Source organism: Crocuta crocuta, unplaced genomic scaffold (genome assembly GCF_008692635.1).
Source record: "Crocuta crocuta isolate KB4526 unplaced genomic scaffold, BGI_CrCroc_1.0 scaffold229, whole genome shotgun sequence".
Classification (NCBI taxonomy): Eukaryota; Metazoa; Chordata; class Mammalia; order Carnivora; family Hyaenidae; genus Crocuta; species Crocuta crocuta.
The window spans coordinates 6,838,161-6,862,730 of record NW_027536464.1 but is presented as its reverse complement, the minus strand read 5'-3'; the positions used below and the strand labels follow the sequence as shown (position 1 = coordinate 6,862,730).

The following is a 24,570-nucleotide window of genomic DNA, read 5'->3' as shown; positions in this document are numbered from 1 at the left end:
CTCCAGGCTGCCTTTGATATGACTTATTTCTCCCGCCACCAACCCCTCCAGCCTTTACTGCTATCATTCCTCCCTGAGTTTTTCATATCTAAATATTTTAGCTCTTCAAAACCAATCTGCTCTCTGGATTCATTTTCTGTTGGATGATCTAAACCATGGCTTTCCCACTTCCCTGAGTGACAGGTATGCACAAACAGAGAGCCTTAAAATCCTGCCTCCTCTCCTCCCCCACCCATTATTAAATATTAGCAGCAGCCCTGCTTGCCTTCTTGTGTTAAGATTGTCTTGTTTCCCTTTTGGCGACTTTCAGCAGAGCCTGTGATGCTGTAAGGCTGTTTGAAAGGAAATCTCAATCCCAGTGGCCAAGAAACACAGAAACAGGAAACTGAACCCGAAATGATCTTTGTCAAGTCACAGCCAAGAGTTGGACTGGGCCACCTTGTGCGTCCAAACTTCTAGGGATGGTCATCAAAGTTCAGATGCTAAAGAAATCATTCATTCATCCATTTCTTCACTCTATAAACATATACCGTGAGCATTACAAGATACGGTCCTCAATATTAGAGCTTTCATAGTAAACAGGATGGGCATATTGGTTGCTGCTTAAGCTCCAGGGGAAGACGTGTTCTATGGGGGAAATGGACAGTAAACCTCTAAATACACAGTTCATTTCTTAAATACAGTTGTGGCAAAGGGGGAGGGGGGTGCAGTATAAGGAGGGTCTGTAAGAGTCTGTAGGAGAGAGACTTCCTCATGGCTGGCACAGGTGTCAGGGAAGTTTCCTCATTCCTTATAAGCTGGAGATGTGGACCATTTGACAGTCAAGGATAAGGGCTGAGCTCTATGACCATAGGGGCAATCAAGAGAAATGGGCATGAATGGTACTGGATTGAATAAATCTACTTTCATTTTTCCGTCTTCCTGGTAACCAGCCAGCTAGTCTCCTAATTAGGTCACAGTCAGTCCTGTGCGGAAACAGGAAAGTGAAGACCTCACTTGCAAAACAACAGCCCACAGCCCACACCACCAGCTACCTAACGTCAACTGGGAACAAACGTAAGAACTTCATCTACCTCTGCTGCTGTTGACAAGGTCTCGTCAGCTGCACTCTTAGCTCCGGATGGAGTCGCGCTCAGGAATCCGGCCCTTAGGCCGGCTGCTGTCAGCGGCTGCTGTCATGTTGTTGCCATCCAGGTGTGGCCCGCTGTAAGTGGTCTGAACCCCGGGCCTGGTTACCAGCTCCTAAAGGCTGTTGTGTTAGCCAATGCAGGAGGCATTCTGTAATTAACAGTGGAAGTGATGGCCCGGTCTGCTCAGGTAGATCTAGACATGACTCATTTTGAAGGACAGAACCAAGGGGAAAATCAAAATTTTCTCCTTATGTCATTTGTTTGGTATCTTAAGTCTACTGAGAGGAGCATCTTGTGACCATGGGGAGAGAAAACTTAGCTCCTGTGTTGCCTACTTGGAACTCAGCTGTTAACCCCAGCTCCACGCCCCCCCCCCTTTCCCCTAGGTGACCATCACCTCTCTCTGTCCCCAGTAACCTCCCTCTGGTCATCCTGCTTCTGTTGGTACTTCCTACCATCTGTGTTCCACCAGTAGTCAAAATGATCTTGTGAGAATTTGTAGCAAATCACATTGCCGTATTGAGAACAACCGTTAAGCTGGTTGCTGAGTTTACATCTTATGATGTGGACCCACTGGACTCTGAGCTTGGTCTCAGCATTCTTCTCGAAGCGTTCCCCAGAGACCGTGCTGTTCTTTCCATTCCTCTGATACACACTCACCATGGGCCATTGCAACTTTCTCTTTTTCCTGGAATGCTTCTCCATGTAAGTTTTCACATTTGCCGACCTTTTTTTGACTTAGCACCCAACTCGTTGTTCCCCTGTAAAAGGCGATTCCTAAACACCTGGTCTAAGCCCCTCCCCACCTCACCCTCAGTGTCTTCTACGTCACACATTTTGTTCTCCTATTAAATGACATCCTGCCACCAGAATGTATACTACTGAAGGCATAGATCTTCTCAGTTCTCCTCCTTAGCCACGCGCGCGTAGTTGATCAACAATGTATGAAGACTGAGTAAACCCTGACACCATAAAGAAAAGACATTTCTTTCCTTCATTCTTTGGTTTGACTTTAATAAATGGCGAAAAGTACATAGGAGACACTCAGACATCTCTGCTAAGACAGGTAAAGAGAAAGTTCAATAAAGAGTTTAAAGTTATGGGGCGCCTGGGTGGCTCAGTTGATCAAGCATCTGATTCTTGAGTTTGGCTCAGGTCATGATCTCAGGGTCATGAGATTGAGCCCCATGTCAGCTCCATGCTGAGTGTTGAGCCTGCTTGGGATTTTCTCTTGCTGTCTCCCTGTGCCCCTCTCCCCCATGCTCTCTCTCTAAAAAAAAAAAAAAAAAAAAAAAAGAAAAGGAAAAAAAGGGTTCAATGTTATGAATTTATTGGAGGAAAAGAAGGTTGTTTATATAAGGCAGTAAATTCATCCCTTGCTCCTGGCCCCTCGGTTGGTAAGTGGCAGAGCTTACATCCTGAGTTCCACAGATGAGCCTTCACTAGTCCCAGAGGGGGAGGAAGGTAAACATTCTGGACCAATCTGCTGAATGGCATGTGAACCAAACTGTAAATGACTTTAGCATTTATTAAAACATCTTTGGCCATTTCAGAGTCATGGAGTCCGTCTGGTCACAAGAAGAGTATAGAGGTAGGATTTTAGAGATATAAAAAGAGATTTTATAAATGATTTAGTCTGGTGTCCTTAAAAGAAACTGACGCCCAGAGATCTTAAGCTGGTGAATGTGGGGACCGGAATCCGGGTCTGCTGTCCCCAGAGCCTAGCCTCCTGGCAGGCCTGCTGTCTGAATTCACTTCCTGTACTTCCTCATAGGCGTGGAATGGATTCTTGGTTGTGTTTTTGACATACCAAATGTAACCTTGACATAGCCTTGAGGAAGAATGCTTCATTTTCTTCATGCAGATGATCATCCACCTGCCAAATTTTTTTAATGCCTTCCTCTCACTGCTCCCCCCTCCTCCCCACACCTCCCGGACCGGAGAAGGATTTATGACATCATTGTTCTTTCCGTCTTTTTTTTTTCTCTTCCCTTCAAATCCAAACCTCTTTCAGAATGATTCAGCCTCAGGGCTAGGGGAAAAAAAAGTTTCATATTCTAATAAATAAAATGCAGGTCTTCTCTTGATCACAGCTTTCTAGACACAAAAGTGATCTACTTTTGATGGCTGGCTAGAAGGACTTGCTAATGATTTTTCATTACTTCGTGCTATATAGGAAGGAAGAGTGATTAGCAAAGAGATTAAACCATTTTCCTATGCCTAGATAGAGGTCTTGTAAATAGAATCCTAGAAAAAGTTCTCCATTTCCTATACTGTACATAATCATTTTTGAAGTTTGGTCTAGAAGTTTGTTTTGGATGAGTAAAGGTTTTTGTACATCTGAGATAAGTTTAGTTTATGTTAGTGACAGCTTCTTTCATGTTTGATAAGCAGCGTGATTTGTCCTCTGGATCTCTTCAAATGGGTCACCTCTCACTGTCATCCCATCTATGTTTTACAAAGGAAGGGGAGTTCTACTTTTTCTTCCTTCGTGACCCAGCCCTGTGGGAACATGTTCAGCATCATGGTCTGGTTTTTATTTGTATTAATTGTATTAATATCAGTTTTCATCACGATTGCTCATGTTTGATATTTGGGAGGAGACACAGACACACGAGCAGATTACGACTTGGTATTTCCCCTGGCATCCCTCGTTGTGATTTATAATTTATACCTGGGAAAGATTTCCTGACCAAACTGATATTCCTTCCCAACAAAAGATAAACACTCTCGTAAGTCATCAGTGTAAGTCAGATGCACTTGAAAGGGACGAAGAATTCACCTGCAAGCACTTTTGGCATCTTGCTCTTTCCCACGGATCCAGACTGATGACAGAGAAAGCTGAGGCTGCCAAAGCGCTTTCCACGGGAGCACCTCCCAGAGCCCCTGAGGGTGAGACCAGCCCGACCTGCCCTGCCATCTCAAGGATCTAGAGATCTGCCCTTCGTGCTTTGCCACAGGAGATCAAATGAAGGCAAGGATGTGTGTTGTTCTAGGGCTGTGGAGTCCAGATCTGTGAACGTACAGGTGCCCCTGCCCCGCTCTTGTCCATGTGGTTCTTTTGGAAGCTCGCCAATAAGCCACGGCGAGGTACTAGGTCATCCTTGTCAACACAGATGCAGGCGGGCTCTCCGAGGCACACTGTACGTTCCTGCTGGCTAGTGAAACTGATTTCTCAGGACACGAGTCTGCTGACCCGACGTCTTCAGAATGCATTAAATAAATCATCAAACCCTCCCCGCCTGCACGCGTGTAACTGAGTCAGTGGGAGAGAATGGGTTGGTTATACACTGTTTTGTACAGTAGCAAAGTCATCGCTGTTATCTCGTGTCTGGTCTGCTGGTTCTTGCTCTCATCTCTCGGATTGCTACTATATTGCACCAAAAACAGACGGTGCAGATTCCCCATAAATTTCACTTGGTCTAGACTAGGACTCTTCTGGGAGCTCCTTGGGAATTTTTATTTTGTTCTCAGACATAAGCAGTGTTGGAATAGTCAAATACATAGAATATTAAATGTTGGCAGGTAGTTCTGTACAATCATTAATCCACTACATGCAATGCCAAAAGCAGATGTTTAACTTGATCATACCCGTGACACATGAATCACTGTCTTTTTATTAGGAGTCCTCAGAATTTTAAAATTCTCTTTTAAAAATTCCCAATCATTTTCAAAAGGTAAACAGCCAAGGGACTCACGATCAAAACCCTCAGCAGAGAATCGTGATGCGTTGCTAATAACTAACGTGGCGGAAGTCAGTCTTTTAAAGCTTTTTTTTTGAGGTCCTCAGGCCCCATCAACATAACAAAAAGGAAGCAGGGGCGCCAAGCAGTTATTACTGCTCAGCGATTCCTGCGGCATAAATCACGATTTGTGACAACCCGGGCTGTAAAGTCGTTTCGGTGACAATGACTAGCAACGCTGCCAGAGTTAATCAAATAATTATTTAACACGTGTTTCTCTTGATCTGGCCCTGCCTTCAGAACATATTTCATTCTTTCCCCATCTTCTTTACCACCTTGACTTTTAAATGGAGCAAATGAGCAAGTATAGGATGTCCGCGGAGTTAATGAGGAAACCACTTCTGCCTCCAGTCGGGCTGTGAGCTCCCTGAAAAGAGAGGCCTTGTCTAAATCAGCCTAATAGGTGCCCGGAGTGCCCACCGCGGTTGGCAGTCACTGTCCCTTTTTAACTTCTGGGGTGACTTCCTGGCTAAACTCTTTAGGGATATTCCACATAGGGGTCACTTACTCTTTCAGATGCCATTTTTCTACTCCATTCCTTCTGCAGGCAGATGGCCTGGGTTAGTTGCATAAGGAAGGACCCCATAACAGTCTGCCGGCACCTCTGCCAGAGAACATTCCTTAAGGTGTGAGGGTGAGCAATGGTCTGTTCTGTTCCAGGAGGCAACAGCCTCACATTTCTCTCACCTTTTACTTTCTATTTTTTATAAAAGACATTCTTTTTTCTTTTATTTGTGTTTCAGTATTTTCTTTTTACTGTTTATTTATTTTTGAGAGAGAGAGAGAATGACAGCAGGGATGGGGGAGGGGCAGAGAGAGAGGGAGACAGAATCTGAAGGAGGCTCCAGGCTCCGATCTGTCAGCACAGAGCCCAATGTGGGGCTCGAACTCACAGACTCGAGATCATGACCTGAGCCGAAGTCATTTGCTTCACTGACTGAGCCACCCAGGCGCCCTTTCTCTCACCTTTTCGAGCTTATTGTGTGGATATCCACTGTTGTTATTACGTTTGCTGTTATTATGTGAAGGCTTAATAAATGTTTGCTAAAACATGAGTGGCCAAATGAACGAATCAATGCACGTACCTCCTAGGGGGTAACTTTTTACATGCTAATGCTGTTCACAGGGACTCAGTATTAAATTCCCATGCGGTAGTATTAGGTGGGGAAGGGAAGGACAGCTGTTTCCTTTATTCAGTGCCTTGACCCGGTATTTTGTAATCAGTTGGTATGTAATGAGCCACCAGTCTTTATGGACCCAAATATCAAAGGGTGAAGAAGACAATAGCAACTCATCAAAAAACCTGGCCCTCTCTGAAATGTCACGGGTAATCAAGTTCCGTGTTAATGGCTGCAGATTTGCCTGTCATCAGTCTGAGTGATGTACTGTCCATGGTGAGGATTGATAGGTTATGTGGCAGGACTTACCTAAATCTTTCAAAAGTATTCCCTTCTATTTTCAGTAATTTGTATTCAAATTCAAGGCAGAGATTATGTGTTTTTAAAAACATGATTAAATACTTTCTGCATTTAGCTCATCTTCAAGTATTGTTTTTTTCTGAATTGTATTTCTTTATAGTGTGGTCATTGGTGTTTTTAGGGTCCATGTGTTTCCTTTCTTAATACAAACTTTAACACATTAGAAAAGCCAAGGGACGCCTGAATGGCTCAGTCAGTTGAACACCTGACTTCGGCTCCGGTCACGATCTCGCGGTTCGTGGGTTCGAGCCCTGCCTCGGGCTCTGTGCTGACAGCCCGGAGCCTGGAGCCTCCTTTGGATTCCGTGTCTTTCTCTTTCTCTGCCCCTCCCCTGCTAATGCTCTGTCTCTCAAAAATAAATAAACATTAAAAAAAATTTTTTTAAAAGCCGATAAGCTTACATTTTGTCATAAACTTAAAATATTTTTAAGTCATTCAATTAAGTTCTGCTTAATATACTTGATGTTTTTTCTTCAAATAGAATAGATAAATTGAAAACAAGTATCAAATTAGCATTTCTTTAATCTCTAAGTTTACCAAAGAAAGTCCCTGTCATTGATATGTGAAATTTAGGTAAATGCGATAAAGAGAAAAAATACAAAATGTATACAGTTTATCTAAAGATTAGATTGCTGCCCTGAATTCATTGCTTTTCAAGACAATGTTAAATTCCATTGTTTTTTTTTTTCCACATAGAAAATTTTCAGTGCCCTACGTGGGAGAAGACGAACAAGGCGTAGAGTAAGTGTAGGGAATCTTTATCTAACAAACTACATATTAAAAAAGAAATTATTGTAATTACAGTAATGATCACAAATAGTAATTTGCTGTGCTGCCTTCTATGTTGAAACTGTCTTCCCTTATCAAGCTGAAATAATTTGTTTCTAACAGTGCTCTATCGTGATCCATTACAAATTCATAGTAATTCCATCTTAGAATTGTCATGATTAAACAAAAGTCCTCAACTGCACTGTGATCAAACCTGGTAGCAACCTCTGGGCTTTAGAACAAACAGAATAGATGATGTCTTTTTCAAAAATCCCGAAGCCGCCCTTCACTTTATCTATCACTCAAGTGACTTACATCTGTATTTGGAAGCCTGATTGCCTTTGTTGCAGCCCTTAAAAATTCCCCCATGAGGGACAGCCCCAGGCGTACCAGCCAAAAGTTGCAGGTACAGAGATGACAGCCAGAAATCTCCATTCCCATCACTGACTTTACATAATGTGGAGGAGGACTGGGGAGAGTTTCTGACAATGGAATGAGGTCTTGTTAACGTACGGAGTCTACTAATTAATTCCATGTTTAATTGGACTTTGTCTACTTCGGACCTTCTGTTGTTCAAGTTGACTCCCTCCAAATTCACCAAAAGAGAAATAGCTCCTTACATAATTAGATTGTCTGTTTTCCCGGCAAGCGGGGAAAATAATAAGTTATTTCTCCATTGCATTCTTCTTTTTTGTGTTCAATAATTTTTTATGGAGTTAATTTAAATTGAGCAAGCTTTATGTGAACTTCCTTCCAGAGGATTTACTGCATCTTATGTGAAAACCGTCTACATCTGACATTTTAGAATTACCCACCTATTTATGAGATTATATTGCATTCTGTTCTTGAAAGAGCAACTCAATTTTCAGCATAGATTTTTCGGTCCTTTTTTTTACCCCCTTTTGTCTGTTTTTATGAAAGCTAGCTCCCAAATCAGAGTGGAAACAATAGAAGGAGATGGAATGGAGAGAATCGGACAGGACTGTGGCTAGCTGGAAGAGATGGTCTGGATCATAAACTTATCAGTGGAAAGAAGAAACCTTGAGCCCCTCCCCCCCCAGTAATTTATTTCATTCTAAAAATGTGTTTACACATTATTAATAAAAATGGATTTTTTTTTTTTTTTTTGCCTGATACCTGTCTTACCTGTGGCCATTAAATAAGCTGCAGATACTATGAACTGGAACCCACTCTAAAGTTTTCTATCTCATGTTAGCAGGGGAAGTGAAACAATTACGAGTAAGTTGTCTTGCAGTGTTTTAGAAATTATATTCAGTACTATGTAAAATACATGGATTATCCATGTCTTCATCTGTTGAAGGCTCACCACATCACACTGCAGCAATAACAAGTCACCCTTTTAAATGAGTAGCTCTTACAGGCCAGGCACCAAACTTCACCCCTATCTGTTGTCTCATTTCATCATTACATCAGCCCCGCAGAGGGAAAAGTTGAAGTCCGAGTAGTTAAAGTTTGTTCTAGTTCACACATCAAATAAATGACAAGACTAAGAAGCAAATACAGGTCTAGATGACTCTGGACCGAACCGTGGGCCTTTCGCATTCTGTCCCCTGCTGTAAAGCTATTACACAGTCTCAAAGGAAGTCAGACTGTGAGTATAAATGTTCGATAAAAAAGTAACTAGTGATTTGTTTCTGCTGTACTTTTTGCCTTTGTCATTCTTTACTTTTACTTACAATCTTTTTGTTGATGATTATGAATGATCTCTGGCCCAAATATCTTAAATTTCTGAAACAGATATCCAGTCTATTCCTTTATACATGTGATTAAGATAACCAAAATGAAATATTTTCATTTTATCTGAAACTTTCCATTTTCACCATCTCCCCTAAAGCCCTTTCAAAATAATATCCTGGGGGCACTGAAGACCCAGAGACACCAAAATCAGGTTAGAGCTTTTATGACAACTTCGTACAGCTTTTATATATTATTCGGCTGTTTAGTAGAGGCCTGTACTTGGGCATGAATGGGATGGACTCGATTCCCTGGGCTTTCAGGACCAGAGCGACTGTCGTTCAGAAAATATTTTCTCCGGCGTATATAAAAAAAAACTCTATAAAATAATTGTTTCATTATTTCATCATTTAAAAAAAAAAAACACTTGGTTTTACCATCCTAAATGTAATATCCAGATAACAGAAGAGTCTTCTGAAATCAAATAAACAAGAATTAATAGTTTTGAAGCACAGTGTCGAAAGAAACAGGGTCAATTCCTAGTACTGATATCAGAGGACAACTACTTATTTGAGATAGTGCTAGTTTAGTTAATCCATTTTGGATTAACCCATTTTTTTTTAAGATTTTTAAAAACGTTTAAGTAATCGCCACACTCAGCGTGGGCTGGAATCACCACCCTGAGATCAGGAGTTGCATGCTCTGCTGACTGAGCCAGCCAGGTGTGCTGGATTAATCCATTTTTATGAAAACATTCTACAACAGGGTCTGTTCTATAATGTTGGGGTTTATTACAAAGTGCAATTATACTGGTTTGAAGAATAATTTTGATTTCATAAGGAAGTCTTTCCTTTAAATTTCAAACAATTTCACATTTCTGGCATATTCTCTCCCACCGCCAAAAACAATTACTCTCCCCCTGACAATAATTAGGCCCAGTTGTCCTTCCCGGCAGCATTCAGGTACTGGAAAAAGGATGCGATGGTGTTACCTAATTTGAGACGAACGGTCCTTAGACGCTGTGACTTAGAGACGGGTCTGTGTACCGTTGGGCAGTGGTTCTCAGAGTGTGGCACCTGGACCAGTCGCGTTGTCATCAACCTGGAAATTTGTGAGAAACCCAAATTCTCAGGCCCCATCAGACCATCCAAAACTTGGACCGGAGTCCAGCAATTGATCTTTATACGAGTCCTGCAAATCATTCTGATGGATGTTGAAGCCTGACATCCAGTGACTGCTCCCAGGAACAGAAGCTCAGCATCCTCGCCAACTTGGGGCTATCGTAGCTTTAGTTGTTCCATGATTTTAGTGGCACAAAAGAGCAAAAGTAAGTGTCATTCTTTTGTCTACAGGAAAACAGTTTGAGCTCAGGATTTCCAGGAAATAAAACCTTAAAACAATACAAAGTTAAAATCAATCATAATGTGTAATTGCAAAACTTTATAGCATCTAAGTGATATTGTCCCCCAAATCAAATTAGACAGCCTTCAACCAAGAAAATTATTTCAAAAGTGGATTTTACTGAGTCGAGCCAGTCTTCCAGTAAGATGGTTGATGGAAACTTTTGTCTTCTGCAACAATGGTAAGATAGGGTTTGTTTGTTTTTTTTAATTAAGCTTCAGCGTTCAAAACTAAGGGAGGCCCTACAGAGTAACAAGACTACAGAAATTTGGATCCCAGACTTAGTCATGGAATGCTCTAGAAGAAACTACCAACAAGTCATTCATCTTGAAAATGAGTGTGTTGGACTAGATCAAGTGTCAGCAAAGTAGGGCCCTCAGGCCTGCCACCTGTTTTCCTATGGTCTGAGAGCTAAGAATGTTTTTTAGAGATGGCATTTGCAATCAATTTGATAATAGGGAATACTGTCTTTGAAACCTAAATAAGTGAAATGTTATCTTTCCAGATAAGAATTTCCTTCTTGGGGTGCCTGGGTGGCTCAGTCAGTTGAGCGTCCAACTTTGGCTCAGGTCATGATCTCATGGTTTGTGAGTTTGAGCCCCACGTCAGGCTCTGTGCTGACAGCTCAGATCCTGGGAGCCTGCTTGGGATTCATGTCTTCTCTTTCTGTCCCTCCTCCACTCATGCTCTGTCTCTCTCTCTTAAAAATAAACACTAAAAAAATTAAAATAAAAAAAGAATTTCATTCTTACCAACAGTAAATCTGTATTTTTTTTAAAAAATGACTTAATTATTACTATTTAATTTTGAATCCCATCAAAATAATTTTAATTTTTTAAAAAAATAAAGAAAATGTGTTGGAATTTTATCTTGCAATATAAATGCCTTCTTAATATTCTCAATCTTCCCCTTGGCCTACAAAGCCTAAATTATTTACTGTTTGGCTTTTTACAGAAATGTTTGCCAATCCCCGGACTAGTTGATTTTTTAAGGTTCCTTCAAAAACTCAGATGTTCTATTATTCTCCATGTGTATCAGTAAAACCAGTTTTGGGATTCAGATAAGTTGGACAATGTGGATTTGCCAGTGTTTAGCCATGTTTTCCTATTGGGAAGTGAAATCTGATCAGAGGGGCCCCCAAACAGAGCCCTGTTTCTCTCTCTATCTCCACCCATGAGTACAGTAATTCAGTCCATACTGCCTAGGTTAGAAAATCAAGCGCACCTGGGGCAAATCCGTAACTTTGTTTGCCTCAGTTTTCCCGTCTATACAGTGGGAAAACTGTTCATGCTCACGGCTTCCCCAAAGATGGCTGGGGCTTGCGTGTTGTTATAAAAACTAAAAAGCAGAAAGCTTATCTGACAGATTGTTTTCCTTTCCCATCATTTTTCTTAAATTATTCAGGTAGTGGTCTAGCGAGTAAACAGTCAGAGAACTGAGTTTGATAATGCCCTTTAAAAGTGACTCTGATATTTCTAAAGTAGATTCTCCAAACCTACCAGATCTACGGTGGGAGCCAGTACACGTAAGGCAGTGTCCCCACGGAACTGATTTGGAAGTGTGTGCGGAATGTCATGCCTACATGAAGAGGCTGGAGGGACGCATACATAGGCTCCCCAGAGCCAACTGTTCGCTGGAGACTAGTTTGCGTAGAAGGTTCAAATTTCCGGTGTCCTGGGTGGCTCAGGTCATGATCACGCTGTTAGTAAGTTCCAGCCCTTGGTGAGTTTTCCTCTGCGTTAGGCTCTTAGTGCAGAGTCCACATTGGATCCTCCTTCTCCCTCTCTCTCTGCCCCTCACCCTCTCCTCTCTCTCTGCCAAAAATCATGTTTAACAAAAAAAAAAAAAAAAGGTTCAAATTTTCCCCAAAGAGCCACTGCTGGAATTTCAGCTCTGACCTTCAGGACGCTCTGTATTGAAATGCAGATTTGTTACCTAGGAAAGTAATTTTTAAATTACTTTTGCGGTACTAAGCCTTTGAAATCCACCTGTAGCCTGCTTTGGACCAGGTCAGTAGCTGCCTGTGGCATAAAGTCATTGTACTGGCCAGTGCAGCTGGGAGAGCCTTTGGAAACTGGTTCGCAGAATGCAAAGCATGGCAGTGGTTGAGAAGGCAGCTACAGGATGGTCTGTGGGGACAAACGGACGTTGGGACCATCCTCAATTCTTTTGTACTCCATTGTATCTGCGTCAGATTTTTACTGCAGGTCAGTATTAACCCTAGGTAACTACATAAAAACTTTTATCAAAACACGAGCTGGGGTTAGATACTATCACTTAATTGCGTGACCTCAGACAAGTTACTTAAAACCCTCAGTTTCTTCACTTGCAAACTGGGAATAGTGATAAAGTCTCAAGTTCACAGGATTGTTGGGACGATTAAATAAAATAATGCGTCTGAACACCGTAAGTGCTTGGTATATCATCACAGGTGCTGTTATTATTAGCTATTCTTACAACCAAAATTGTTTAAAAATGAGCTATAAAGACAGTTCTTATTTCTCTAAGAAGGAGGAAAATGATCACAACATCTATATACAATGGTTTTAAAGAGTGGGTTTAACTAGCTACTTGAATTTGCCATTGCTCCTCATGTCAATCATCTATGCACCAAGAAATTCTAAAGATACTACATTATCTTCAGTACATTTTTGGTTTTGGGTTTAACCAGAAATTATTATGTTTAAGTATTCCACAGGGAAACTTCTATAGAAGACTATCCTTAAAATGCAACTCGTGATGGTATTGGATAAGCCAATGAAAGAAAAGAAAAGAGTTTTTCATTCTCTTCTTGTCCTCATTTGTCTTCTCCTTTTATTTAAAGTCAGCAGAAAGCGCTAATTAAAGCGAAGCTAAAGGAAGTGCATTCAAAGTTTGCGCTGCCCATGTGAACTAATCTTCCCACAATGACGTATCTGAAAGGCCAAATAAGGTGCTCCTTCCTTCCAGCCAGGGGGCAAAAGGAATTGCACACGCTCTTGGGTGTACAATTTGACTCATTCCTGACTTGCTTCCCAAGCCATCACCATTCAAAAATCCACTGGAAGAGTTCTCAACTACGGGAGAATGATGGGAGATCACAACACGTGTCAATGCTTGCTACACCAAATACACCTTTCATGGGGATTTTGTTTAGAATGAAAGATGCAGTGAAAATTTTAAGATGCAAATAGGTGGTGAATAATATGGGATGTACTTCCACATTCATGCACCGAATGCTGGAAGACTGTGAACCACAAGAGCAAAGAAATGTACTCAACTGTCAATTTACTGGGTCATTTTGAACATAGGCAGCAAAATGGCCATGTGCATGAGAAACCACTACTGTATTTTGAGAGATCCTTTCTAAGAATCCTGAAATATTAATAACATGGTCTTAATGTAGTTGAAGACAAAGGAATGTGTTAAGGGCAGCAAGGGCTGCCGAGAATAGCACAAAGACAATTTGGTATTTTTCCTTGCACTTGTAAAAAGCAAGAGGCAAAGAGAGTAAAAATAGTCAGTGTGTTTAAAACACAACAGCCTTCAATTTTCCAAATAGGTATAAAACTCCGTATTCTACAAATGAATTCACATATACTTGCTCTTGCTAATGCATTCATAGCAGCTTCAAGAAAACGTAGACAAAATATAAAGTTGCGATCTCATTTTTCCCTTAAATTAACATAAATATACAACTAATTTTGGAACTTTAAGAAATTCAAGACATCCTCTAATTTGACTTTTTTGAACTCTGAATTTAATGTTTTAACTGGAAGTAGTCTGATCAGAATAGAAGTTGAGGAAATAGCAATAGCCTGTTTTTCTCTTCCTTACAACTTTTCGAATGTGCTCTGTTTTTATGTTGAGACGAATCAATTATAGGCCAATTTTTCTTGTCACTCTTCCACTCCCATTGTGAGGTTTTAGATTTTGCTGCCTGATGAAATGGAGGTGCATAAGGATCATCAGGAACATAGAGAATTAAAGTTTTTTTTGCAATTTTTTTTATTTTTGAGAGAGAAAGAGAACAACTGGGTGAGGGGCATAGATAGAGGGAGACATGGAATCCGAAACAGGCCAACAGCTCAGAGCCTGATGCGGGGCTCAAACTCGCGAAACCACGAGATCCTGACCTGAGCCGCAACACTTGACTGAGCCACCCAGGTGCCCCAGGAACATGGAGAATTTTAACCCACTATCCAGATGTGCGTTAATAAAGCGACTTATGCCTTCTCGGCAGTCCTAGCTCTACCAAACCCGGCACCGGGTTTCCACAACTTGGCTTCGTTGGCTGTGACTGAGTGACTGACAGGACCCAGTGGATTTGTTTCTAGTTCAGGGACCCACTGTGTTTGATGTGGGAAGGACAGGCTTGACCCTTGGTGAATCTTTCTCCCAAAGCTGGTGTTTCTGATTTTAATCGAAACCCTAGGGCCATCTTAAGCATGACCAAATAGCACCTTACATATTGAACCATACCTAATTATGTGATGTGTGTAAACTGGAGACACATAAATCTCGGTCATTGGAGCAACCTGTTTTTCTAAGATTCTCCGGTCCAGTGAAAGACGAAAGCAAATAAGGGAGAGATTGATCTCCTAGCACTTTTATTGTCGGGGCTCCACACATCATAAAGTTTTGGCTCGTTAAAGGAAATTCCATAAACAACTTTAGTTATAATAGTGAAATAACTGTGCCTTTCTGGAGCTTCTGCTAAACTCCTTTTCTGCTTGCCAGTACGAGGGCATGAATAAGAAAATACCAGCATGATGTGCAACGGGAAGGCCTAAACTCCCACTAGAAGCCATATAGATGCTTGAGGGATGAGTAATGAGACAAGGGAATGTGGCTGTGTCTCCTCAGAGACTCACACAATTTTGTGGATCTCTTTTTTTGTGTGTGTATTCATTTGAGTAGAATCTGCTGGGTTGCTGGCTTCATCAGTCTTCCTTTAGTGGTCAGGCTGATAGAAAATGCCTAAAGGGCTCTTCTCCCAGCTGGTCTTTTTGATAGTTTAGGAAACATATTAAGGACGAGATAAAGGAACCACATTGAAAGTGAATCATCCCAGAAAGGTGGTTGGCATCTGTCACCTTTTTTGTTTAAACCTCTGATCGTATGAAACAACTTTATTTTTGTGGGCCTTTTTGCTGTGGGTTTACTACTGATGGTGTTGGTCAATTTTTATTTCAGGTTGAGACAGATTTGGGAGGTGATGGTGAAGGGCATGGGGAGAAAATGTGGGGGGTAGCAAGGCTCTATTAATTATTTTTTACTGTGAGGTTTCCCAGAATTATTGAGATTTTCCACATTAGGAAAAGCCTCCGTTGGTGTCAGTGTGATGTTTGCAAAGATGAAGTCATGGAAAGCACGTCAGGTGCATAAAGAACTATATGGCCCATGTTCTCTGCAGCAGTCACTTAGGGTGTGTGTGCATAGAAAGTAAGGGGGGGTTGAAAAAATGGAGAGAGGGAAAATCAGGAGGGTTTTACTAATTTGAAAATAAACATAAAATATCGGCTGATCTTTAAAAAAAAATCTTAGTGTGTTATACTCCAGAAGCTGCAGCTGGTCCTTTATATTACTTTCCCTTGAAATCCTGACCCATGTCTTACCAACTCTTTTCTTTTATGCCTAGTTGCTTTTGTAGGTCTTTTGCTTTGATTCTGTTTGCGCCTGCAATTAGGAAATAATCACCAGTAATTTTTTTGTTTTGTGTGAGCATTTGGGTACATTTCCAACTGTTGGTTCAAGACCACGCTCTCAGATTCCATAGCATGTAGCCAAGAGTATAGGTTTTGAGGACAGAACACTTGGGTCAAAGCTAGTCCCTGACATTTACCTGACGCGTGGTCTGCTACCAAGAGTTGACTTTTCAAAGCCGGTATTGCTAATTTCTAAGGGAGAGCTAAACAGTACCTGTGCGGAAGGTGTTCATAGGGATTGAACACCATCGTGCGTATAAGCGGCGTACCTGCATGCAGCAAGCGCCTGGTAAACATAACTGTAATTTTATTGCTACCACCGGTTTTAAGAAAATGCCTCCCATAGGGCGCCTTGCCCCCTGACCAGGACTGTAATGACCTTTAATGACTGTAACCAGTTGATATTTTTCGTTGCTTTACCTGTGTCTGAAGCCAGGTGCTTACGAGCGAGTCACAAAAATGCATCCCTTCTTCTGGATCAAGGGGATGACGTTTTGCTCTGCTCTGTTAGTGGTGGTTTATATTGGTTTGTGTTTCCTTCTTTCCTATAGCCTGCAAAATTGGATATTACAAGTCCCTCTCCACTGACACCACCTGCGCCAAGTGCCCACCCCATAGCTACTCAGTCTGGGAAGGAGCCACGTCTTGCACCTGTGACCGAGGCTTTTTCAGAGCCGACAACGACGCGGCCTCTATGCCCTGCACCCGTAAGTTGTGTGTTTCTGTCTCATTTCTTCGACGCCAACTGCTTTCGTTACCACCTTGCAAGGCACAGCCAGGTCTGCTCCTGAGAAAACAATGCAGGGGGCAAATTCGATCAAATATGAATCTTTTCTTATTCCTAGCAGGGGATAATGGTTATGAAAAGGAAGTATCTTTCTCGTTGTGCGGGCTGCCTTCGAAGTGCACAGCTGCGGACAAGCTACTTTGTGGAGCAGAGATGGAACGTTCAGGGGTTGTCTGACAGTGTGCTTAGAGCTGAGATTGGAATTTATATACATGGCTTGACCATTTCCTTAAGGAGTCTTGGGAAAGCCTGACAGCTGCTTCGGGGGAAGCAGGTACCGGGCAGGGTTCCGATGATAGGATCCCGTGTGGGCTGTGGTTTCAGTGTGGGCACTGACGTCATGGCTTGAGTTGTCATTACCCTTCTTCCCTCTTTCCTCATAGTTTTGTGTTCATAACATTTAGGCCCGGATCCTAATAAATGCTTGTTTAATGATAGGCACTCAATAAATGCTGGGCTAATGAACGGATGGGGCTGGCCCCTGGGTATGCAGAGGAGCAGAGGAGCAGACAGTGTTCTCACACTGTCTATGGACAGTGCTGCTAGTGTTCCCTTTGCTTTCACCAGCACTGTGGGCTTCACAGGCCCTGCTGCGACTGTGACCTTGACCAGGACAGGCAATGGCGGGCCCAGGCATTCCACCCATGGTGCTTCTATTGAGTGAGTCAGTGTGTAGAGGGACCGAGCCTATGAGCAGGCACACAGGGTTCCCACACGTTCTGCCTTTGTTTCCAACATCCTCCTCCCCTCCCCCCCCACCACACCAGCCCCAGTTAGTAGCAGATTGACTGTTTAGTCTCCTAACTGTCAGTCTCCATTTCCTCATCCGTAGAATGGAGTTAATAATAGTACCTCCATCGGGCACTTGTGGGAATGAGCACTGGGTGTTATACGGAAACCCACGTGACAATAAACTATTTAAAAAAAATAATAATAATAGTACCTCCATCATCGTTGTTGGTATTTAGTACTGTCATGTCGGCCACATTAGTATATAAATGCAAAATGGGATGCTACTCAGTATATTTTAGCTTTTACTATGTGTACGGCTGTTACTGTTTTGTTCCCTGTTATAAATTCCATCTTGGCTGGCCTGGAGCCAAAACCTCTCCAGATAGAAGTATTTTCTTGCTGTGAGGCCATGGTCTGGTGAAGTCAAGTACCACCCTTAAAAGGAGTGGGACAAAATTTCAGATGCATCTTAAATTTGTACTGAGATTGCCAGACCCGCCAGAGTTTCTTTTATAGCCAGAGATGACAATGACAGCAGCAGTAAGAACCATTTTATAGAGGCGCCTGGGTGGCTCAGTCAGTTAAATGTCTGACTTGATTTCGGATCAGGTCATGATCCATGTCGGGCTCTGGGCTAAGCATAGAGCCTGCCTGAGATTCTATCTCTTTTCCTCCTGCCCCTCCCCTGCTCACACACGTGAGCTTTCTCTCTCTCTCTAAAAAAAATAAATAACAAGAAGAATGGGGCACCTGGGTGGCTCAGTCAGTTAAGCATCTGACTCTAGACTTCAGTCTGGTTATGATCTTATGGTTCTGTGAGTGGAACCCCGCATTGAGCTCTACACTGGCAGTGTGGAGCCTGCTTGGGATTCTCTCTCTCTCTCTCTCTCTCCCTCTCTCTGTCCCTCCCCAGCTTGCTCTCTTTCTCTCTCTCTCTCTCAAAGTAAATACATGAACTTAAAACACACACACACACACACACACACACACACACACACACACACAGAACCATTTTATGATACCCAGGTAATATATCAGGCAGTTTTTTAAAAAAATTTATCTATTTTTGAGAGAGATATAGAGACAGCATGAGCAGGGGAGGATCACAGAGATAGGGAGACACAGATTCCGAAGACAGGCCCCAGGCTCTGAGCTGGCTGTCATCACAGAGCCCGACACAGGGCTCGAACCCACGAACCGTGAGATCATGACCTGAGTTGAAGTCAGACACTTAACCAACTGAGCCACCCAGGTGCCCCTATATAAGGCACTTTCAATACACCTTATCACAGGGCTCATATTGTAACAAATCTATAAAATAGACATTCTTTTCATTTCATAGACGAGATAACTGCCAGCTCCGAGATGTTAAGAAACAAGCCCAAGACTGCACCCTATCTTGGTGATAACCGCCCAACCAGAAGGTTCTCGTAGTTCTTATCACAGGCAGGCTCTCTTGCCCACTTTCCGAGGTCAAACACAAACTTCCTCCAGAGGGAAGGAGGATACTAAGGCCAGCCTTAGGTAGAAGCATAAATGGGCCAAGATTTCTTCATTTTCTTTATCTGTTCCTTCCCTAGACTAAGTACTTTCTCTAGCTAGATGGCCATGGATGTTTGATAAGCTCGAGTCCCAGGCTTCTTCTTTTCCAACCTAAGTCTCCTCATCCTGGGTTCCACCAGGTGTGATTAGGTCAACACTCCTCCTCTGACCACCCCCCCCCCCCCGGCCCCGGCTGCCACCCGTTCCCTGGGTGTGGGGTTTTCGGGCACCAGCAAACTCAAAGGGCAGTAGTCAGGCCAGACTGCGTGATGGTTGCCTTCAACTTGCTTCATGCCGTCGACCACCAACTTTCCATACAGATCGAGCCTTTCTCAGAGTGAGGCTTGACTGTGTTACGAACCTCATAAAATTCATCTCTGATGGCAAGATGGCCTGGCTCTTGCTCCCAGGTATCTTTAGTCTCATGATTCTGATCTGTCGGCAGCCTTCTAGGACCAGGGGCCAATCACCTACCTACTGCAGCTTGCTACGTGGGAGTTTAGGGAAACCCCCAAACGTTGCCACTTGCCCGAGTTACTGGAAGGCTTTGCCGCGTGTGTAAGTGTGCTAGCTGCAACCTTGGCATTCTGTGTTTGTGTAGGAATGAACTGTTGACTTTATCTTGAAGATACAAATGAGAACAAGAAAATATGGATGCTAGCAATTGGGTGCATCAAAAGGTTTAAGAACTAATGTAACGTTTGCATTTTTCAGAGACTGCTTTCAATAACATGAAGAAAGGAAAACTGGTAGCTTTTTGTGTCATTGACAAAAGACCCCTGAAAATACCAACGCAATATGTGATCTTTTTCCCTCCTGGTCCATCCTCTAGGAATGCCGCCTACACTTCACTGACTCAAACTCTTTGTGTTATTCTAAGTTTATTGCGTCCCTCTGACTCGAGTTAGGAGGAAGCATAGTGCTGTTAGCACCACAGAGTTCTGAGGTTGTCCAGCCCCTCCATGCCTCTTACTCATCAGTCAAATGGGATTCTCATGATCTACCTGTTGGGTTGTTTTAAGAATGAAATAAGAAAATGTTTGTAAAGGTCTGGCACATGGTAGGGATCTAACAAATGTCTGTTATCCTCAACTGGTCACTTCCTCCCCCATACCTCCATAGCACATAGCACATTGCCCGTGCATCGGACTGCCTCTCTTATGGAGCTTTTCTCACTTGACCGTGTGATTGAATTACTCAGTGGCTGCACTAGACTCAGAATCTCTGGGGATGGGACTCAGGCATCAGCATTTTCAAAAGCTGCCCCCATAATTACATTGTAAAGACAAAGTTGAGGCCACTTCTCTACAGAGTTTATTTTTAAGTGTTTTTTGTTTTAATTTAATAAACATTAACTATGTAAGACTCTTAAGACTTCCTTGAAGACAAGGATAATCGGCCGGCGGGGGGGTGACCATATTCTGCTAACAGGTTTACTGGTAAATTAAGCAGCAAAATTATAATCTATTCTAGATTTCTCCCTTCCTGCACTGCACTGTACCAGGCATATGTGGCTCTTTAAATTTAAAATTACTAGCACTAAATTTAAAATTCAGTTTCCAATTTATGCTTGCCGTAGTTCAAGGGCTCACTAGCCACAGGTGGCTAGTGGTGACCATATTGGACAGCACTACTGTAGAGTATTTTTGCCATCGCAGAATGTCCTGGACACTACTTAGTAGGCATTTCAGTAGAGAAGACAGTGGGAGTCCCCACATAAGCTCCTGTTCAAATTAACCAACAGAATGAAGCCCATCCCCCTTGCCTCACCCCCAGCTTTATCAGATTCTTTTGACAAGATGTGGGGGATAGAAAAGAACATAAACATCAGGGATCCTTTCAAACCGATTCCAGCCTTTAATCAGTTCTTACCAGTTGGTTAAGCCAGGTGACAAACCCAATTCCCTTGTGCTGACAGCCATGATAATCAGGTACCTTCTTTGTTCATTATGCTATCTTTAACTCGAGCATTCTCATGCAGCCCTGCATTTAGTGATCGCTCACTGTGACGGCACACTAATGAAGAAATAAAACACACTATCTGAGACTCATTCTTCTAGCCAAAGAGAGACTCTGCTCCACTGGTTTGTAAAATCAGGTTTTTGTTCACTTGGAGAACGATTAGACCAGGTGAAAACATGCAGCACTGGCTAATTTAGAAGGAAACACCTAAGAAGTTCTTCATACCATGTGCACTGCTTGAGAACTTCAAAGAATTAAATGGTAAATAAACTCTATCTTTGGGAGTGCTTCTCTTGGAGCTTCTGGTTAAGGTTAACATAAATGGCTGCCTGCGGGATAGGCTGAATTTCTGTGGAAGCATCATGAATATTTTCAAGAAAAGAGTCTGCACCCCAGTTACAATAGAGAGTTGGAAGAAATGCTTCTTAAATATTAATACACGTAGAAGGCACACAGAAGTCACCTAGGGGTTAGCAGGAGAAGCCAGGCCTGATATGCTGCATTGCTGGCAAATTCCCAGCTATGCTGATTCTCCTGGTCTGTGGACCATCTTCAGGTGGTAAGGATTTGGATCCTTCCTGATGGATGGCAGGACATAGCAGGCCCTCGTTTCCATGGCTGTAACTTTCAGGGCTGTTCTTTAGCGCAGTGGGGACTCTAGGAAGATAGTCCCAGAAGAAAACCCAACCTGGGATGGGGTTACATAATCAAGTACACTCACCATGGAGCTTTGTTTGTTTGTGTTTTCTTCCAGAGGCCCTCCCCCCACCCCCACCAGGTTACTGCCCGAGAGGGAAATGTAAATGTTCACCTCAGACAGGGGTATCAATCAAGAAAGGGGACAGGGGCTTTTATGATGCTGCCAGCAAGGCAGACACCGAAACCTCTCTACACACAAGAATGTCGGTCAAGCTGATGAAGAACTTTCAATTTCATGAATCATTTCTTAGAAGGAATTTGATTGTGATTGCTACTAATGAAATTAACATCATTCACTCTACTGATGACCAACCCCTCCACTCCAGATCTCTTTCACCTCCCTCTTACCTTTCTCTGTAGTTAGGAATGTGGTCTGACAGTCAGTAAGTAATGTTGGGAGAGTGAACTACATACATGCTTGTGCAGGAAGACTTTGATTACCTTCGTTATTCAGTTGTTAGTTTAGTGATCATGGTGAGAAAGGTCTTCTTTCCCTATCCAGGAGAGTGAACCTATATTATACTGGAGGTAACTTTCCAACCCCTTACTGGGTTTCAAACTGAATTAGACAAAAATGCCTTCTAGAAGAAGTTAAATTGGCTTTGTATATCTAGAAAGAACTGGCCAATTTGTTATTTTTCCACCTTTACTTCTGAACACCATTACCAGAATGGTTTTCTGTATTTTTCAGTTGGAAATCTGTCCTTGTGCTTTTGGGTACTCTTTATTTGACTTGTTTGATGAAACTTATTAGAGCCTCCTGATTGGAGCGCTCTGTAAATAAGAGATTACGATTTTAGATTGCCAACTTGAAGGCTCTTCACAAATCTGTCTCCAAGTACATGGCCTTGAATAATTCAGTCAGCTGTGCCAAACAAACAAAGCGTGATTGACTGATACTCAGACATGGCCTAAAATATTCCAAATTTGCAGCTTTTAAGACAATTTATACTGGAGGAGCTTAGAGCTAATGAGGGCAAATTTCCCAAGATCTATGACGAAAGGTCTTGATTTGAAAAAGCTTTCTGCAGGTTTAGGGTATAGAGAAGTTGAAATAGCTTAGCTCCAAACAGCAAACATCCCTTACTTTGTCTTTACATTTGCCTTTTCTAATTGAATTTAGTGCACCACTGTATTTCCTCCAGAAAGTGTATTGTTTTAAAATTACCATTTCAGTTCTGTTACTCAAAGCCCTCACTTCTAATGCCTTCTGACAGTTATCAACATAATGAACCATAATGAAATGATGAGCAGTCTTCAGTGGAAAGCCAGTGTGGATCCCAGTGGTGCTGTGTGACTGTGTTGTTAAAATTTGAATGCAAATTAAAATAACATCGTCCTTACTTGTTTCCAAGGTCAGGAGAAGAGAGACACTTTTTTTTTTTAAGTGCTTTAATTTTGAAAATCTCACATCCATTTTCAAACAAGCCCTTGAAGGTGCCACTGATGTTCCGTTCAATTCTCTGCCCCAAAGATTTACATGCTTCAAAGTCTGGCTAAGGGATTTTGGGAAGGAAGTTTAGCATGAGTCTTTGATGTATAAACCATAGCATAAAAGGCAGCCATTGGTTTCAAGTAAGCTACATTTTTTCCATCCAAAAGCATATATCTTTCTGCTCTAGAGCTTCAAGTAACTAATAATGTAATGATGGGAGGAAGGACAGTCTATGAAATTGATCCATGAGAGTGTAATTAGCTATAGTGAAGGACTAGTTGGTAGAGGAGTGAAAACAAAGGCAAAAGATTCCTACAGTTTTGTTAATAAGTGTTTCAGGAAATCCACTGGTTGATCTTTAACCATAAAGCATTTTATCATCCCTGTAATCAATCAGTTTTGTGAACATATTTTTATGAAAATTTGTGGATCTAAGATTACAGGGGAATTTGGTACTTCATGCCATGTATCAAATTGGTAAAATGAGAGTACAGTTACCATACTACATTCCATTTGTCATGGGGTAAAAACTCCGATTGAGACACCGACTCCCCCATTGCCAGATTCAGTGACAGGGTTTTTAGTTCACAGCATATGGTCATGCTGCCTGGTAATCAGTTATTAAGCTGATTAATATGCCTGTCCTTAGACCATACCAGACAGACAAGAACAATCAAAGAAATTTTGATGATTCGGATGCAGTCTTCAACAGGTTCATTTTAAGGTGCTCATTTGGTTAGATCCCAATAGTTCAGAGTCTGACATCAGTAATGAGTTACCCACATCCTTGTCTCTCCCTTTCGGATTGCCTTGCAGCATTTTGACTACTAAGAGAAAAAAAGCACCTCTGGAGAATGCAAGTGTATGATTCTTGTCCAAAGACAGGGATATAGGGGGAAAGATCAGCAAGTAATGCTTACTGGAAGAGACTGGATGGATCCCAGAGTGACCGCTTGCCGTTTGGTTGTTTGTAAAATTTGAAGAAGTTTCAGGATATTTAAAAAGGATCAAGTATCCTCTCATCGAATTATGTGTTTTAAAACAATGCTAGTTTAGCCTTCTCTCTGTCCTCCAGCCTACTTCTCAATTCTATATAGATAAACAGTCCAATGAGGACATTTTATAGGGATTAGCAGTACAATGTGGATTCAGCTGGCAAATGGCATAGGTATGAGGAACACTGATGTAATGTATGCCCAGGTGAAAGGTTTGAATCACCTGCCAATGCCATTTAGCTAGGTTATAGCAATTTTTCCACCACCATGAATAATTAAGAGTGGCTCATTATCAACTGAGCACTGTCATTTGTGGATAACATTTTTGACACCATTCATGGAAGTCATACAGTGGTTGTGCACAGCATGCTTCTATGAAACAGGGTCAATTATACATTCTGCTGAGATCCCCTGGGGAGAGAACTGGATCCCTTCTTTGCTATCAGTATTTTTATTTTCCTCCCATAGTTGACTCTTATTCTACATGCGATCTACAGCTCAACAGAAGATGAACTG

General features: G+C 42.1%; 1 protein-coding gene across 1 annotated transcript in view; it reads left to right on the top strand.

Moving 5' to 3' along the window:
* EPHA4 (EPH receptor A4) overlaps nucleotides 1–24,570 on the top strand; it is a 152,874-nt gene that overhangs the window by 52,537 nt on the left and 75,767 nt on the right. Inside the window, exon 4 of the mRNA XM_077748712.1 lies at nucleotides 16,454–16,609. Within this exon, the coding sequence (XP_077604838.1) occupies nucleotides 16,454–16,609 (156 nt within the window). The remainder of the gene's footprint in view (nucleotides 1–16,453; nucleotides 16,610–24,570) is intronic.